This window comes from Silurus meridionalis, chromosome 16, assembly GCF_014805685.1.
Source record: "Silurus meridionalis isolate SWU-2019-XX chromosome 16, ASM1480568v1, whole genome shotgun sequence".
Taxonomy (NCBI): Eukaryota; Metazoa; Chordata; class Actinopteri; order Siluriformes; family Siluridae; genus Silurus; species Silurus meridionalis.
In genome coordinates this window covers 10,719,586-10,738,815 of record NC_060899.1, presented here as the reverse complement: position 1 = coordinate 10,738,815, position 19,230 = coordinate 10,719,586, and the positions used below count along the sequence as shown (strand labels likewise).

Sequence of the window (19,230 nt, the reverse complement as noted above, 5' to 3'; positions counted from 1 at the left end):
GAGGTGTGTGTGTGTGTGTGTGTGTGTGTGTATGTGTGCACATGTGTTTATTTCTGTGCATGCAGGTTTTTTTTTTTTTTGTATGCCTAGTTAATGCCGAATGAGGCTTGCTGCAGATCTGCCAATCACACATCTGTACACTTTAATGCGCCAGGATAAGTGCTCACCCAGGTCCATGTCTACAGCTCTTGGTCTCTGAGAGTAGGGCATATTCTTGTAGATGGCATCCAGTATCTTTTCCTTCACCTGCGTAATGGTATCACAGTTCAGCACCTTCACCGCAATCTCCGGACTGTTCTCGTTATCCGGATTCACACAGTTCAAAATCTGAAAGAGGAAGATAACAAATGAGGAGGAGGTTGATGTGGATGAAGAGTAATCCACAGTTGGAGTGCTCTGATGGAGCTGAGCTTTGGGTACATGGCAAGGTTGAGAGAAAGGCCATTTGCTGGGCCCAGAAATCTAATTTCACACCCACTGCAGGAGCCCAATTTCAGTTTCAGCAGGGTATTAGGGCTTAATGAACAGTCTGCCCAAGCACAAAAACACACACGGGAAAGCACACATGTGGCACGTGCACATACGTGTCAAAGCAACTCGCCACAAAGAATAAAAGTCCATGTATGGGACAGTGTGTTAGACTACTAACCAACGTTTTGTACTCTATTTGCTGCCGTATGAGCTTGTCTTCACTGAGTGAGTAGCGAGCTTCTCCTGTGATGGCATCTATAGGCCCTTTCTCCATCTGCTGCTTTATAGCACAATAGAGCATAAACAAGGGCTCTCCAGCGCACTCCTACAGTGGAAAAGAAAGAGAGAGAGAAAAAAGCAGGAGAGAGTATTATTAGAGAGAAAGTGCATGGAACAATATGTTTACTTTATGGGGATTAGACAGGTCTCTCTTTGGTCTGTCCACATGGCTGTATGTCTACATCATTTAGTACTACACCCAAATGAACTCTTGTTTGAAAATACCCTTATGCATCATTTATTCACGTCTTACTCAGGAGGTTCCTATGAAGCAACAACATTAAATGCAATATTTTGTAAACATTATGTTACTATATTATTACATCTCATGACACTGAAGCGAATGGTGTGTATATAGGATCTACAGTATGTCGCAATGATCTCAATCATATACAAAATTATTTAAAAATATATTGTTTAAGGTTTGGATAAGATATTTGTACCCACAACTTTGCATATCATGGCCACTGGTGTCCAGAGGAACTCCAATACGAGATGCGTATTTCATCCACCATCTTACTTATACATGCACATTGATCCACGTCATATACTGAATATTTAACAAACATTAACTATTTCTTAAATCAATTCATTTTAAACATAGAGTGTATGTGTGTAATGATGTTGCTTCATGTAAGTGTAGAACAGCATCAATCTGCTACTGATATTACCTTAAGGAACTTGTGAAGCAGGAATGCAAACCAGTTGGTGAGCATCTTTTCAGCCACAGACTCAGTCCTAAAAAAAGTCAAAAAAGCAAACTTTTACAAGTGATTCTTTTAAGAGAGATAGTCACATGACTGGAAAATGAATATGCTAACAAAGGTGCAAAGTTTTCTAGTAATGACAATCAACATCAGTGGGCAATGATCTTATTGAGAAGCATATGCATGCTGAAAGCCTTTTGTTTCAAAACTATATATTGGAAGTTGTGTCAAAGATTAAAAAATGTGAAGGGTTTTTCAGGTCAATCAAAAATATCTTCTTTGCAAAATGCAGTACATAAACAAAGATCAGTATCAGAACAGGTAACTGAAAGTAAATACCACTTAATAGTTTGTTATATCTCCCTTGCCTGCAATAACTGCCAAGAAAATAAAGCTGGCAGCCCACTGACATCAAACTGTTGCATTCTTCCTTTGTTTTGTGGGGTTCCTCCTATCAGTCTCCTCTTTAGGAGGTGAAATGCATGCTCAATTGTATTAACATCTGGTGATTGACTTGGCCAGTCTAAAACCTCCCAATTTTTCCCCTTGATGGAGTCCTTTGTTGTGTTGGCAGTGCGTTTTGGATCATTGCCTTGGTGCATGATGAAATTTCTCCCAATTATATTGGACGCTTTTCTCTGTAAATTGGCAGACATGATATTTCTGTAGATGTCTGAATTCCTTCTGCTGCTACCATCATGAGTTACATCATCACTAAAGGTTAGTGAGGCCATTCCAGAAGCAGTCATGCAATCCGTAAGCCATGATACCATCAACCTTGTTTGTTTCGGATCATGAGCAGATCCTTTCTTTCTCCATACATTGACCTTTCCATTACTTTTGTAGAGGTAAAAAATATAGGTATTAAAACTTTTCGGCATATTCCAATCTGTTGACAAAATAGCTCGCTTTTCTTACATAGAGTGTTCCCTGGTCTGCCTGTTAAGTTTTCTGTTTTTGGAACAAAAGCGATCTTCACAGGTGAAACTCAAAACTCTATTCAAGACTACACATTCAGAACTATTAATATTTTAAACAATCAATCTTAAAGGGCATACCTGGGCACCAAGAAACCCCTGTCATTCACATGGACCAATATTTCTGATCCCTTGAAAAAAATAAGTTCAAACAAAAGCTGCCATGTACACTTCACTCTCTCCCTCACTCTTCTTCTTTTCACTAGCCTTCCCTGTCCATTTCCATATTTTTCTTTTTCTGGTCTTGACCGCAGGCCCTTTCATGTTTTGCTTGCCTTTGAAGCAATGCGAAGGATACACACGCGTTCCCCGGCGTGAACTGTATTAAACACACTCATAAACAGATTTTCATGCTGTTCGCCAGAGCACATGAGGATTATTTTGGAAGGGAGATGAGCGGATGTTTTTGTTGAGAGCGGGAAAAAAAGAGAAAAAAAGGGAAAAAAAAAAAGAAGAAGAGAAGTAAGATAGGAAAAACAGAGAGAGAACAAACAGCATCCAGACAGGAGTGGTTAACGAACATGAAAAATACATGAAAGAGTTACTCTCCCACTCCGAGAGATCAGTGTTCCTGTGGAATACCAATACCTTTTCTCCTTTTTCTTTCTTTCTCTCTTACTTGTGCTCTCTCTCTCTCTCTCTCTCTCTCTCTCTCTCTCTCACACACACACACAGATACTCACACTGCCTTTCTTTCACCTCAGAATATCAGAACAGAATTTATTGTTTGTTGAGTGTAGGAATGACAGATTAAAAAAAATACACTTATACACACACACACACACACACACACACACACACACAAAAGGCTATGAAGGATAGCTCGGCTTCAATTTACTCAGCAGCATGCAGAGAAAATGACTCTCCTAATGCTCATGAAAATAACTCTTATTATCTTGGAGATGACGGAAGTGTGCACGTGTGTATGTCTGTCTGTGTGCCAGAAAAAAAAACAAAGAAGAGCAAGGTGGGTGGAATAAGTCCTACTGCACATGTCTCTCTCAGACAAATGAGAAAGCAATAATGCTCACACTGCACTTGAGACAAGAATAGAAAGACGAATATACAGTAAGCAAGAGAGAGAATGTTCCTTTTACTGCAATGTCCATGAACATTGCATTCTCATGTCAATCAGGTTACACAAACAAGCAGATTTTTGGAGTAAAATACCAATGCAGTCATATACTGTATATACTGTATATAGATATCTGTATACTCTCCAATACTTCTGCTTCTTTGTGATGGGTTTGTGTGAAAGCAAAACAAAGATATAAAGAATGTAGCTCACATTTAAACCTCAACCACTGAATACCTTGCCTTCTTAACAGCATTAGACAAAGCAGTTACCATTACACTTCCCTTTAAAATGTTACACTGTATTTACAAATGTACAAGAACCCTCCTTTACTAATGCGAGTGTGTGTGTAGGAAGGGTCTCACTGTGTGCCTGTAACTTTAGAAAACTTTTTCTCTTATAAGGTGCAGGTGATGTGCAATAGGATAGAACACTGAACTGCATCAACATGTAAAATATAGTTCTTATACAGTAGATCAGTACTTTAACTTTTGACTGTACATCAGTACTGTGCAAAGCAAGTACAGTTATACTTTTACTCAAATATAATTGTCAAATAATTTTATTTATTTTTTTACCAATATTTAGGCAAATATTTCTCTTACTTAAGTATAGGAAGATTGTGCTTCATCCATCATTGCAAACAATTTTAATTCCAGAGAAAGTGGTTATAAAGTTGTATAAAAATCCATTCAAATACATCCATCCAGTCCATTTTTGTTCTTCTGGACAAAAAAATCTAATGGTCATGAGGTTTCCAAAATGGTATGGTCTAGTCAATCCATCTGTCCCCCTCCCCCATGGTATAAGCACGAAATGTCAACGTCAATGAATAACTTTTAACAGATTTTTATATGGCAAAAAGATATTCATGAGTACTGACATATGCATGCATATATATATATATATATATATATATATATATATATATATATATATATATATATATATATATATATATATATATATACACACACACACATACACACAGACTTTCCGTCCAAAAAAAAGTCACCACCTGGATTTAACTAAGCAAATAGGTAAGAGCCTTCCATTGGATAATTACTGCATGGATGATGCTTCAGCTAGCAACAAGCTATTTAACCCTAACTGATGCAGTAAATAGCTTCTCAATTCTTAAACGACCATGCCGGAAGACACATCCTGTGATCGTGGAAAAGATGTTAATCTGTTTCAGAAGGGTCGAATCACTAACATGCATCAAGCTAAGAAAACATCTAAATGGTATTGCTGAAACTACAAAAATGTTGTTAATAACTGAGCAACGCATTATTAAATACTGGAAGGATAGTGGGGAACCATCATCTTTCGAGAAAAATGTGAACGGAAAAAAATCTTTATATAATTGTGATCGGCGATCACTTAAACTTTGATAAAATCAAATCGTAAAAAAAAAGGTTAAACTCATGGCTATGTTTGACAGTAAGATCATTTTCACACGCACAATGCGAAGGGAACTCAAGGGATTAAGACTAAACAGCTGTGTAGCCCCAAGAAAACCACTTATCAGTGAGGCTAATTTGCCAGGGAGCATAAAGATTGGACTCTGGAGCAATGGAAGGAGGTAATGTGGTCTGATAAATCCAGATTTACCCTGTTCCAAAGTGATGGGGGCATCAGGGTAGGAAGAGAGGTGGATGAACTGATGCACCCATCATGCCTAACGTACAAGACTGTGGGCAGTGCTATGATCTGGGATTGCTGCAGTTGGTCAGGTCTCGGTTCAGCAACATTATGTGCCCAAAGAATGAGGTCAACTAAATACCTGAATAACCATGTTATTCCATTAATCTTTTTTCCCTGATGGCACGGGTATATTCCAAGATGACAATGTGGATTAAATTGTAAAAGAGTGGTTCAGGGAGCATGAGACATAATTTTCACACATGGATTTGCGACCACAGAGTCCAGACCTTAAACCCATTGGGAATCTTTGAGATGTGCTGGTGAAAATTTCGCGCAGCGGTCTGACTGTCCTATCATCAATACAAGATTGTGGTCAAAAATTGCTGCAATTTAGGACGGGAATAAATGTTGTGACATTGCAGAGGCGTATCGATGCCACGGTGAATGCGTGTTGTAAATAAAGCTAAAGTCTAACAAAATATCAGTGTGTGTGGCATTTTTTTGGACAGGCAATATATATATATGTATATATATATCATAGACAATAATAACCCTTTGCCCAGTATTGCAAACTAGGAAGCGATTTGACAAGTTGAACCAATCACGCTACTCGGGGTGCAGGGCCGAGAACAAATAGCTTCCACACCTCATGCAGAAAAGACCAGGGTTTTGTGTAAGCAAACTCCAGACCACCTTTTCAAGAAGATTTGCATGTAAAGCCATTGCAGAGCAGTACATGGAAATGGTTAGCAACTATGAGCGAGAATATATTTTTGAAAGATATTTAATTAATATAAAATTTAAAGTGTATTTTTCTGTGTGTATGCACATTTGTAAATAAGTCCGATATCTTTATTACTGTGTGTGTTCTCTGAAAGAATGATGGGTACACATACAGACACACACACACACACACACGCACGCACGCACGCACATGCATGCACTATTAACTGAACACCGCTGTGTTTAATATTGGGTGCATCAGGCAGGGACAGATGGAGGGTCTTCTGCCTGCAATCACAGACAGCCACTTGGATGACAGCTGCACACACACACACACACACACACACACACACACACACACACACATAGTACAGCTTTCTTTTACACAAATATGACTTGAACTGACAAACATTTTAGACGATGGCCGTGTTCCCATTTTCTATTCAACCGTGGGTTTGGCAGCCACAAAGAGAAGAGTGAAAACAACTGAGCTTCAATTAGAGGGGGGAAAATGAATAAAATAGAGGGTGGGGGGGGAATTCTCCCAAAATTATTTATTAAAATCCATTATCTGTCAGATGTTTCCTAAACACTTTTACATAAGAGCCTCCCAGGAGAAACATGCCCAACGAAGAGTAGACACACACAGAACCCCCAAGCAACAGAAAAATACACCCATACAGAAGCAGAACTTAATGGGAGCTATTTGCACGACTAAATGAGCTCGCCTCATCCCCGAGAAAGCAAGCCAAATCAAATGTATTGTGCGTTCTTCCCACTCCTCTCGCCTGCTAATGTCTTCCTGAATGCTTTAAAAAGAAAAAGTCTCACTCTCTTTATTTCTCTCCGACTCTTGATGCAGTCTTTTAATTGAGTATCATTAATGAACATCACGGTTTCATTAGCCAATTACACACTGCGTGTGTGAGTTTGTGTTTATGGTGGTAAAGGAATGCTTCAGTGACGGGGTGACATACAGAACAATGTTCCTCACTAATAGTCCATGCCTAGCTGCTCTGGATGGCTGCAAATCTCATTACTGAACTCAGAGAAAGTGCACAAACACACACACACACACACACACACACACACACACACACACACACACACAAACACACACAAGCACAAACGCACAATAAAAAAAAAAACACACGTTCACACAGCATGAGCATGATGAGTGAGAAAGGGCCGGAGGCAAAAGAACCATTCCATTTTTAGCCCCCATTGCCTTCAGATTCAGATATTTGCATGCTGTAGTATAGATGGCTGAGAGAGAGAGAGAGAGAGAGAGAGAGAGAGAGAGAGAGAGAGAGAGAGAGAATTCAGAATATTTTTTTTATACACTAGGTTAAAGGGTGGCTATAAAGACAATAAGTTATAACTGCAAAGATTATGATTTTACGAGCAGAAACTGGATTTGGAAATGTATGGGTTACACACAAGCTTAAAACCACAAGAAGAAAAGCCAGAAAAGAAGTCATACTTTTTTTTTCTTGCATTTAACTCATAATTCTTCTGCTTATCCCAATAAAGTTGAATGCATTCCTATAATAGAATGTTCCCAAGTGTTTTATTTATTTTATACTACAGTACTTTTTTTTATATATTTTATACATTTTGTTATACCAATAGCTATAACTATTCTCTCTCCAGCGTTTTAACTTCCTTCAAATCATTTAACAGCAATACTCCTGCTACTACTACTACTACTCCTCTTACTGGTTCTCTGTGACATATACTCTATTAAAATCACTGACTTACATTTTTATATATTTTTGTATATGAATATACATCCAATTAATTTCAATAGAGTATTATTTTTCATAGCTTTTCCCTTGGGTGCACCGCTGCTAGGAGCAGAATCACATCAGCATTTTTACGTCCTTTGATTAGATGGTCAGAGAGCGCACTAGCTAGAGCTTACAACCAGCATCTCTTGCAAACTGCACAAACTTAAATATATTTATGTGGATTAATTTTTTTTTTTTTTTTATTCCACAATGGCTGACAGAGGTGAAGAAATTGATTTGGTCACAAATATACTATTTACAAGATGCACTTTCGAGAAAATGTCAAGTCAAGTCAAGTGAAGTTTATTTCTATAGCGCTTTTCACAACGTACATAGTTCCAAAGCAGCTTTACAGATTTTAACAGTTAAGGTGAGCGAGGTGTATTTATCACTGATGAGCAACGATGGTGACTGTGACAAGGAAAATCTCCCTTAGAAAAATCCTTGAGAGGAACCAGACTCAAAAGGGGAACCCATCCTGATTTGGGTGATGACATGAAATGGATGAAATGAACATTATGAGGAAAGGTTGGTCAAAACAACTCAAAACAGTTACACATTTTGCATTTTCTTTCCTGTAAAATTTGTTCAAAAAACACACAATTTGCTTTCATTTCAAATCCCCAGGAAAACTGGAATGCACGGACAAAATGCACGGAAAACCCAGGGTCATGTTCTAGTACTGCTAAATAGTCATTCCTTCACCAGTGTCTCCTTCTCTCTTTTTTGAGGTGAAGGAGAGATAAAAAATAATCACCTTGCCATATTACAGAGGAACCATATCATAATATCTAAACCTCCTTGTCCTGAATACTTGCCCATGCTGGGAAATGTTACAAAGCACCGTATCTGCTACAAGCTGCTGGCAAATGTGAATCCTCATAAACGGGGTCTGCAGTAATAATGAACAATTTTATCGCTCCAATGATTCTATACTTTTCTCTGTTAAAGAAAATATCTTCATTACACATAGAATTTGCAGAGCGGCTGCCATAAAAGTCCCTGTGTATGAGCTGTTACCATAGAAACAAAAACATATAACAAGTGCGTCAATAGAACCCTTTTGGATATATCCTTTATTTCCTAGCTATTTCTGTGTGAACCATGTTGTTATACAAACCTAATGCCCATAAATCCACTGATCAATCACAACCAAGAATCCAGTAGTTCTACATATTTCTAGACAGTTCCATATAAAAAAATAGCATTATTTATGAGAAAGTTAATGCATGCTGCATGCAATTTAAACAAGAAATCCTTGTTAAAAAATCTTAAGAAAAATGGCCATACTTCAGGGATTTCGAAAATTTTCATCCTCATTATTTGTTTAACTATTATTAAATGCATGTGGGTCAATTTGAGAAAATAAATTACTCACGCTGATGACATTGAGCACAAATCCTGAGGATGTCTCTCATTTGCAAGCAACTGCCTCAGGGGTGCCTTTGACATACATATTGTCTTTTTAGTATAAAAATAAAAAAAATAAATAAACGGCCTTTGTTCTGTGCGTTTCAAGGAAATGCTGTCGAGTTGCATGCTATTAGGTGTTTCCTCTTTTGTAGCAATTTTTTAACTCCTTAGCTTTGAGTACTAAATACAGTAGAGATGATGAACAGGGAAAGAAAAATAGTTTTTGTAAACGTATATGTAAATAAACCAGACTGTTTAATGCAGTGAAGCCAATTTCAAGCCCTTTAAAACATCATTCTAATAAACTAAGTAATAAGACATGATTTAGACTGACAAATGTACAGTGTGTCTCGCATACACTCACAAATTGTGTTACATTAAGCCAGTGTGGTCAAGCAGAGAGACAGAAAAAGAGACCAAAAACAGAGTGTTGTGTTAGGAAGAGATAAAATCGCAAAATGGTTAAGCAAAAAATGACGGGGGACGAAGGGGTACAGAAAAATAATCTTTTCAGTGGCTCTGCCGCATCTAGCTTCCTTCAGCCTCTTTTTTGACGTGCTGAAGGGCGGCGAGCACGATATAATACAAAAGGGCCGTGTCGAATTGATAATCCCTGAAAATTTCAGGAGAAAAAAAAAAAGTATTGTCTAAAGCAATGGGCTTCTCAAGCCGGTTGTTGCCACCCCCAAGCCCCCCCGCCCCCCCAAGCACAGGAGGATTACAGCATTATGCTCCTAATGACGTCTGATAATGAGGAAGAAGGCACGTCTGTCACGTTAAATAACAGCGTAATCCGTGCTTTTGCCTCCGCTGCTTGAAACGTATGCATGTGCGTGTATTTTCTATGATTATTAATGAGCTTCCCATCGGAGAACATACCATTATGAGCGGAGAGGAGCAAGGCAGAGGAAATTTAATAAAAGGGAAGAGAGAGAGAAGAGAGAGAGAGAGAGAGAGAGAGAGAGACAGAGAGAGAGAGAGAGAGACAGAGAGAGAGAGAGAGAGAGAGAGAGAGAGAGAGAGAGAGAGAGAGAGAGAGAGAGAGAGAGAGAGAGAGAGAGAGAAGTCCTAGATTGGAGCCTTCGTTGGAGCCTTGCTGCACGGCGACAACTTCATTTAAGCTCAATCAAGCCTTAAGTAGTCAGAGTCTTTGGAGTGTCATTTAATAAATCAATATGACATTAAAATCAACATTAAGAATGTCTGCTTAAAAAAAAAACTAAAGAAAAGCTCTTACTTTGATTGACACATAATTCTGGTGAGATCAGAAAATCAGGCCAAATGTGGAAACATGGGATGATAGTAACCCCCCGGAAGTATGGAGAAAGATCGAGGAAAAGGGCTGAAGGTGGAAAAAAGGGATAGAGATGGAGATGGAGATAGAGAGAGAGGGCTGGAGCCCAGCTGCTCCTGCATGTTTTATGAGGTGGTAGAACAGAGACGATAAACGACACTGACAACCGCACTGCGTTCTGAACCGACAATAGCTGAAAGAGAGACTGCGTGAAAAATAGTGAGGAATGAGAAAGTGATGCATGAAGAGGATATCGTTACATGTCTCTGTGCTCCTCATTAATAATTCCCATAAACTTTCAATAAGCCATAAACTTGAGCGAGATAACAGGTGACCAATCACATTGGCCAATTTGTTCCATTTTTAGTGTGTGCTCTATATATATATATATATATATATATATATATATATATATATATATATATATATATATATATATATATATATACAAATTTGTGTGTGTGTGCATTGTGTGTGTGAGAGCGTAGCATTGCAGTTTCTCAGGTAGTCACTTCCTGTGCAGTGTGTTAGTGATTGCAAGCCTCTGCACAGCAACTTTAACAGTAAACTTTGACAGTTTTTGACAGTTTCTCCTGAAAAGTGCACATTTGACTGCAGGATCTTACCTGCGCAGCAGCAGCTTGGGGTGGTTCTTACTCTCCAGGTTCTTGTCAATGAGGTCAGAGAGAAGGTGTTTGAGAACATCAGTTGCATACTCCAGCCTTCCCTGGAGCGCCGTCATGATGAGCGAGGCCACGTTGCCGCGGTCCCGCATGGAGAAAGAGCGCTGCAGCTCCAGCGTGCGAATGAACGTCAAGAGGAACACTTTGTTGTTTATCAGCTGCGCAAACAGCTTCAGAGCCTTCTCCACTGTCTGCTGTCCGTTACCTGAGACCTGCAGGGACACACACATGGGCAATACAAATTGGTGGTCTTTTTTACCTAGTAGTGTACATCAGATACATGTTTATACACTTATATCTGCAGTATATGTGCAGGTAGCACTGGAATTTCAACTCATCATTTAAACTCGTTTTTTTTCCCGTTTTCTAAGAAAAAAAATTATGTAATGGCAGATAATGAATCCTGTCAATTAAATTGCTTAAATCTACACACAGAAATGTTATAAAGCAGCTTTACATAAATTACTAAGGATATTAGGAGCTCAATTCCTAATGAGCAAGCCAGAGACAACAGAGCAAAGGAAAAACTGCCTGAGACAAAATGAGGAACAAACCGTTAAGAGGAACCAGACTCAAAAGGAAATCCATGCTCTACTGGGATTTAAAATCATTACGGTACATAATTGTGGAAGAGTAAAGGCAAACTCGTACTAGTGTGTTGAAATGACATTCATTATGAGCAAAAAAAAAAAAACCTTACCAAAGAGGTTCTCTGCACATTAGCACACTGCAGTATAATAAAAGTCCTGTAGGGATTAGGTGATGCATGAAGATGTAATGAAAGCATTGTACAGCTGCTTTTAAACTTTTAACTGATGAATGAGTTCAGACTTTTTAGGTTTCTCGTTCTTTTTAGGAAAACCTGTGTAAATTGTGATGTGTGGCAATGCCTACAGAGGCATTATATCGACAAGGGTTACAGAACACCCAAATATTCCATTAATGTTTGACTTATAAAAGCAAAAATGACAAAAATTGCTCCTCACGCATTCGATGTCGATTAAGAATGAACGATTGCTGGAGGAGAACTCCTGTTCTCAATAAAGGAGTGGAGGAGAATGGCTGGATAGAGACATTGGCAAACCATTTTCTATCAGGCTTCTGAGCAACTGAGCATTTGCTACTCCATTACTCCTGATAAGATGACTGCTGGTGGGTGAAATGCTGCAGTGTTCCGTACGTGTGTGGCCGTGCGCGCGCGTGTGTGTGTGTGTGGCAAATGCTGGCCCCTGTCTGAAAAAGTAATTGAAATGCATAAGGTAAGCATAGGACTGTGACTGTGTATACATATATTTATATATATACTGTATATATTTACAGTATGTGTATGTGTGCAGTGATCGTCCTTGTGATGACACTTTTCTTGTCTTTCCGTGAGTTTTTTCTACTTCACGTCACGATTTCCCAGGGTCTTTGACCAAGGGGATAATATTCATTCCACTTCGTGTTGAACACCGCTCAATCACGAAGCAGCGGTACATGTATTACACACCTCGAGCTCTCTGAGAACTGGGTGGTCTTCGATGCCGGGGAACAGCACTCTCATGGCGTAAGTGCGGTAGTCCAGGTGAGGAATTCCAGCTCGGTCGAGATCGCTGGTCAACTCGTTAATGTCGGTTTGCAACTCGGCAAAAGCTGGTAAAGGAAATAGAAAAAGAGTAAAATCAACACGTAAAGAATAAAAGGCTTAGACATCTCGCCTAATGACAAATAATGTTAGACTCTGGGTTTGCTGACAGCCAGGACCTTAACTATCCACTTGAGTAATTCTGCATTTGATGATTTCTTTAAAAGCACAATATTGTGGAAGAGCACTTCACTGTATTGATTAGCTAGTCTGTCCGTTTCAGACGTCAATGCCTTGAATCAGTCCTGAATAAAGTCTTGTGCTATTTGAGAAATTGCCAGAGATTGGCTTGATGTCTTCTGCCAGCAAACTGTCTCTGCAAATAAACTGTATTTTCAATGAAGTTGCCATTGTGGCACTGGAAAGTTCTTGAATGTCACAAGAATCTTTGACAGTTTTCATTTCGAGTACTCTAGTTGTAAAAGCAGTGTCTTTTGTTAATCTTTCTCTGGTGTAACTCTTTCTGTTGAGAAAGACAGTTATGCTCACTTGCTATTAATCCTGAAAATAGATAGATGTGGAGCAGTGAGTATCAAAATCTGTCACATTATCTAACATCAGTTTTAGTAGTGCTGATTTTTTTTTTATATTTTTACCACACATGCATAAATCCGTGCATACACACACATACACACATATAAACACGCACAGATGTGCAGATAATGAATTGACTGTCGGCTGAAGTGTGTGTCCCCTGCTGCTGGAGAGCGGAGGTGAGGCTGCTTTAATTGGGTCCATTCTGACTGAGCAGCACTCTACCCTCAGGGAGTCTCTCTCCCTATCTCATATCTTTTATTCGCTCTCTCACTTTTTTACTCCATCTTCTTTCTCTCTCTCTCTTTTTCATGGCACACAAATAAAATCTCTTTCTCCCACACACACTCTGAAACTCGACCCAGCATGGATTCAGGTATACCCCAATGTCCCATGCCCATAGCTCACTAGCATAGTAGCCATTATCAGCCTGAAAAAATGTGTGTGTTTATGTGTATTTGTGTGTGTGTCTACTGCATTCACCTCGTGAAAAGTCCACTTTAATAGAAGCAAAAGAAATGAGTGGCTTGCCTGAGTATTACATCATTACACCATGGCTGAAGGCTTGGTGTGTGTCATTTAGCTACATCATTAGCCACAGTAGACTACAGTAATTGAGGTGAAATCGAGCGTCTGAAAATAGAACTGAAAGAACGGCTATTCAGACGAACATCATGGGTGAGTGATCGAAAGAATGGGCACCAGAGAACAGGAAGCCGATTGAGCTTTTAAATGGACGGAATGAAGGGTTGTTGTTGTTGTTTATGTTTTTTTCTCTTTCCTGCACCAGCCTGATGTCATATTGTACTGTATTGATGTGTGTATTGCTGTGTCCTCACCCTCTTTGCACTCAAGTGCCACCCTAGATTCCAGGTTGTCCATCTGCATCTGCAGCCGCTTGAGCGTGAGGTCGTTCTCACGCGACTTGCGTTTGTAGGCAATGAGAACGAGGATGACGATGATCAGCAGAAGGCCTCCGCCAGCTGCTATGCTTACGATGGCGGGCAGAGTCAGAAGACTGTCTGATAGGATGTTCACAGATCCTGGAGATACATGAAGACCACCAACCTGCACCTGAGCATGAAAACACACACAAACACACATACTGTCAAGCATTTCTGTCCAGGTTATTCTATTCTCATGCTCTCAATAACTCATATTATTTAATGACTCACTGCACATAGCACAGATAACAATGGAACCATCTATTACACCATATGTTTCAGTTGTTTGATAATAATAAGTTGTATTGCTGGTCTCTTTGTTCACAAAAGCTGATAAATATATATATATATATATATATATATATATATATATATATATATATATATATATATATATATATATATATATATATATATATATATCTCATATTTCAAGGTACAATTTGTGTTATTCGCACTTCAGGCCATCCTTATGGTCACTTTCTGACAACTGAAGCAATGTTTTCTGGAAAAAGTTTAGTTGAGAAAAAAACTCACTAGTAACAGCAACACAGGCAGTAAGGTGCTACTGTTATGTCAGTATTAGTGCTGGAAATAGTCATTAGCTAAAGAATATATGTTTTTGGGATCTTTTAATTGGATAACAAGATGTGACACAGCCAGTGAATGTCTATCTGCAGATTCATATATAAGGCTAATAGGTCTAACTAATGTATAATACTACTGCTATACTCGACATGGTCCTTGTTTGGTGGAATTTCAATTACAAATAAAAACATAACTACCTAATTAAAAAAAACGGATAGAAAATAACCCAATTAATACATTAGGAGTGCACATGCAAGCACATATTTAATGACTCGGGAGCTTGTAATTAATAAGAAGCTTTGAGTGACTGGGGCAAGAAATACTTTCACATTCTGTCATGCATCCCACAACCTTAACAGCTCTGCAGAGAAACCGCAGATGTATTTAAGATGACTTTTATTAATATAATAATAAGATCTTATAGGTGTCATGGCCTGTGAAAAGCTTTCAGACGGACAAATTATGACCTTTTACACTTTAAACTGAAAACCTCAATTTATTGAAAAGGGAACACTGTATTTAAAGATTCCTGATGCAAGAGTGAAATTCACTCTATAAGATAAAATAAAATAAGATATACCTTTATTTGTATACGGAAATCCAATTTATTTAACCACCAGGTTTGTTAAAATAACTTTTCCCAGAACAAACTCTTTTCCCGAATTCAGCCACAGTTACATTTAAGGGTTTTTCCCAAAATGCCACAAAAATGTTAGTTTATTACCAAGACTTTGTATTGGCCAGTGAGGTTGGGTGGCTCGCACAGCAGCTGAGTGTCCGAGACCGTGACGGAGCAGGGCGTTTCTCCCAGAAGCACGGTGTAGTTTAGCTTCACTCCTCCTGAGCCTGGAGGAACCAAATTCTTTCCCTGAAAAACCACACAAAAACATATACACACGTTCAGCATTTTATCCTAGTGATATATTTTATGCAGCCGTTTCCTCCATCTATCGTTGTTTATGCAATCACTTTACATTACAGTATATTAATTGGTAAATGATAGTTATTATTTTTTTATTTTCTCCTCCTGCATGTATTTTGTCTTTATATCAATAGGCACTATATGGTGTACAGTGCAACCTCGATACACGCAGGGTTACGTTCTATGACCCCTCACGAGTAACAAAAAAATGGGGAGGTTTTGACTCTTTGCTTTTGATGATTCCTTTTTCAAGGGGAATTGTACATGTACTGTACCGTAAACTCAACAAAATTGTGAAATACTTGTCATAAATGTTTTATTTACTACTTGAAATTAATAATACAATATTAAAATAGTTTTTTAAACATTTTTATGTAATTTATTAGTACAACTCTGTTTTGAAATGTTACGTTACACTAGCGGCTTCTCACGAAAAATTTGATTGTTACACTTAGATTGGTTCCAAATGAAAAGTTGCGAACTATCGAGGTCGAGAGTGTCAAGGTCATGAGTATTGAGGTTCCACTGTATTGTATAGCCTTTGTGTGTACATGAGTACACACATGTTGCGTGAACATGAGTGCTATTACAGTTTACATCTAGTATGATGTATGATACCTTCAGTATAATAGGAGATCCCGGTTTCTGCTCTAGGACCCCATTGGTACTCAGAGGCTCGAAGTAAGGGTTTGGGTAGTAAAGGAAGTTGGTATTGTTGTAAACCAGAAGGGCCTGCACGTTATTGAAGATGAAGCCAAACTCGTCTGCATGCTTTACTGAGTCCAGGCCAGGTGTGTACTCCACCGCCAGAGATGGGGCATAACAGCTCATAGTGGTGCTATTCTGGACCTTACACACCTGACAGAAAAACAGAGAGACAGTTTTATGACTGTATGACATGAAACTAGTATCAAATATGTAGGAGTGACGACAAACAAAGCATCTCTTGCAGCCCTGTTTTTCTCTGAGACAACACAAAAACGTGACACCCTCAGCTGTATAAAACTACAGAGAGACACGAATTTGCTCTTTTTTTCTTTCCGGTGTACCGCCACTGACACAAAACAAGCTTACAAAAGCTTGTCCTTATCCCAAATGACCTTTAAGCTATACACAGACAAGCAGCAGAATGAAAAGTGCAGGTATCTCCTAATGTATTTGCTGTGCTTTTACCACAGAACAAGCACTGACTGACTAAAGTGAACATTTTAGCATGCTATTTTCTTTTTCTTTCTCACCTGCTCTACCTTTATCATAAAATAGTCATTGATCTGGTTCTTTTCCCCCTTAAAAGTAGAGTCATGAACAGAGACATGGCACACAAACCTACCCTCGCATTGATACACAGGTGTTGTGCTTCTCCTCTACGCTCCAGAGAGCCTGACTAAACCTCGAACAACAAAATTGATTGCCGTAAATCCCTGACTGTGCCGGGAGGGTTTCATCTCATCACTCTCTCTCTCTCTCTCTCTCTCTCTCTCTCTCTCTCTCTCTCTCTCTCTCTTACTCTCCAGGGAGAAACTTAATTAGAACTAAATATCTTCAAAGCACAGCAAACATCACACCCCTATACCTGTTGTTTTGGCCTGCATGGTAACCAGGGTGATTACTACAAACTCCCTTTGGCCACACAAACTTGATTTTAAACAGCCAGAGAGCATATGGGTGAATCTCATTTTAATATTATTTGCCCTTGTTTCTGTACTCAGTCTTTAAGGAGGCTAAACACAGGACAATCGGTGCCGCTGTTTTTCAAGATAGAGTTTGTCCTTCAGCAATTTTAGCCTCATCAAACGCTAAAATAAAGCTTGGAAAAAAGGAATAATGACATGGAACCCAGATCTCTGCCAAGGCAAAGTAAAAAAAAAAACTGGGGTAAATATAACTATAGGGGTTTTTTTTTGTAGAAAGGAGGTGGCAGGTTTGCTGTTCTGGACGCTGTGCTGTCTTGGCCTCATCTATAGAACAGCCTGTTTTGCATTCTCTGGTTTCAGACAAGAGTGAGCTTCATCCCGAATGCATGTTGACAGAAACACAGATCGAGCATTACAGCTGTGTGGGTGGACTGATACAGGGCCGTGGTATCGCCTTGTGCCAAACACTGACTGCTGAATAGAAACATTTTTGCATTATGCTAAAGCAGTTACGATCACCGTATCTCCAGCATGACAGACTGGTTATAAGGGTATCAGCATGTCTGAAAATGAACCATACTATGATATCAAACCACTCCCAACTCTCTGGACTCTTGTCACTTAGATGTCACAGCTGAAACGGTGCCTCGATAAATGCGTGTCAAATAAACATTACACTTTTGGCAGACACACTTATTCAGTGCAGCCTACATTTATCTTATTTCTACAACTGAGCAGCTACAGGGAAGGGGCCTTACTCAGGGGCCCAGCAGTGGTAGCTTGGTGCGGCTGGGATTTGATCTCACAACCTTTGGAGCCAAAGTCCAATGCCTTCACCATTAAGCTACCATCTTCCATGTAAGCAACATCTGGCTGTTATACTTTTACATTTATAGCACTTAGATGTCATTTTACAGTGCGAATTACAGTTATCTCAGTTATACAGCTGAGCAATTAAGTGTTAAGGGGCTTGCTCAAGGGCCCAGCACTGGCAGCTTGGTGGTACTTGGATTTGATTCCATGACCTTCTGTTCGACATCTTATCCAGTCACCTACCACTTCAAAACATATAACATACAAAATATACAAAACATATCAAAAAATAAAATTTAAAAAAACTTGAAACGTCACACAATGAAATCTAGTATTCTTGTGCTACTGGGGTTCTGCTATACAATCCGAATCTACTAGCTGTTCCTTTTATGTTGTTCTTTTTTTCCCCCTTATCGAATGTGCCATGTGACAAGGAGCAGAGACAGATGCTACCACAGCAACATGCTTTATGCTGCCTGAAACCAAACTTGCATTAGCATTTTATTGCTGGTTCACTCTACCATCTGCTCCGAATCGTCTGCTTGCTTTTGCCACATATCTGCTCACTTTAGGCATTCATGCATTTGTTCCCCCTCACTACAGATACACACCTTTTCACACAATCTTCCAGTCAAGGAAAGCAAATGTCCAAAATTGAATAAAGCAGTCTAGAATGAATTATAGATTTAGGATCAATGGAGATAAATTATATGCTGAGGAAAAATGCTAGCGATTACTCCACTCTTATTACTCTAATGTGTCAAAATAAGCAGTTCTTCCCATTCTGTTGTTTGCACTATACAATCATGTGTGCTATTGTCATATGTGCTTATAGTAGCAGGTGGGTGCGAAAAACAAGACGGAAGCAATGCACTAATATTGAATATCGGCGTCAGGGTCAAGCTGTACAGTGGATTAATAGTGGAAGTACTTTTAAAATTAACTTTTCCTTTTTGCAAAAGTACTTTTGTTACTTCACTCTAGTAGAAATGCAATAGAAGTATCTATGATTTTACTGGAGTAATATTTTAGCTTCTTTCACCGCTGTTTATAAGCCAAAGGTTTTTTTTCTTTGCTTTAAATAAAATAACAACAAACTAAATAAATAA

The 19,230-nt window shown here is 38.9% G+C and overlaps 1 protein-coding gene across 1 annotated transcript in view; it reads right to left on the bottom strand.

Annotated features, from left to right (window-relative positions):
• plxna2 (plexin A2) overlaps window positions 1-19,230 on the bottom strand; it is a 205,948-nt gene that overhangs the window by 16,946 nt on the left and 169,772 nt on the right. The window contains exons 18-25 of the mRNA XM_046869113.1: window positions 16,293-16,532; window positions 15,477-15,620; window positions 14,060-14,294; window positions 12,552-12,694; window positions 11,003-11,271; window positions 1,422-1,488; window positions 650-796; window positions 168-327 (exon numbers count right to left, since the gene is read on the bottom strand). Coding sequence (XP_046725069.1) covers window positions 168-327; window positions 650-796; window positions 1,422-1,488; window positions 11,003-11,271; window positions 12,552-12,694; window positions 14,060-14,294; window positions 15,477-15,620; window positions 16,293-16,532 — 1,405 coding nt within the window. The remainder of the gene's footprint in view (window positions 1-167; window positions 328-649; window positions 797-1,421; window positions 1,489-11,002; window positions 11,272-12,551; window positions 12,695-14,059; window positions 14,295-15,476; window positions 15,621-16,292; window positions 16,533-19,230) is intronic.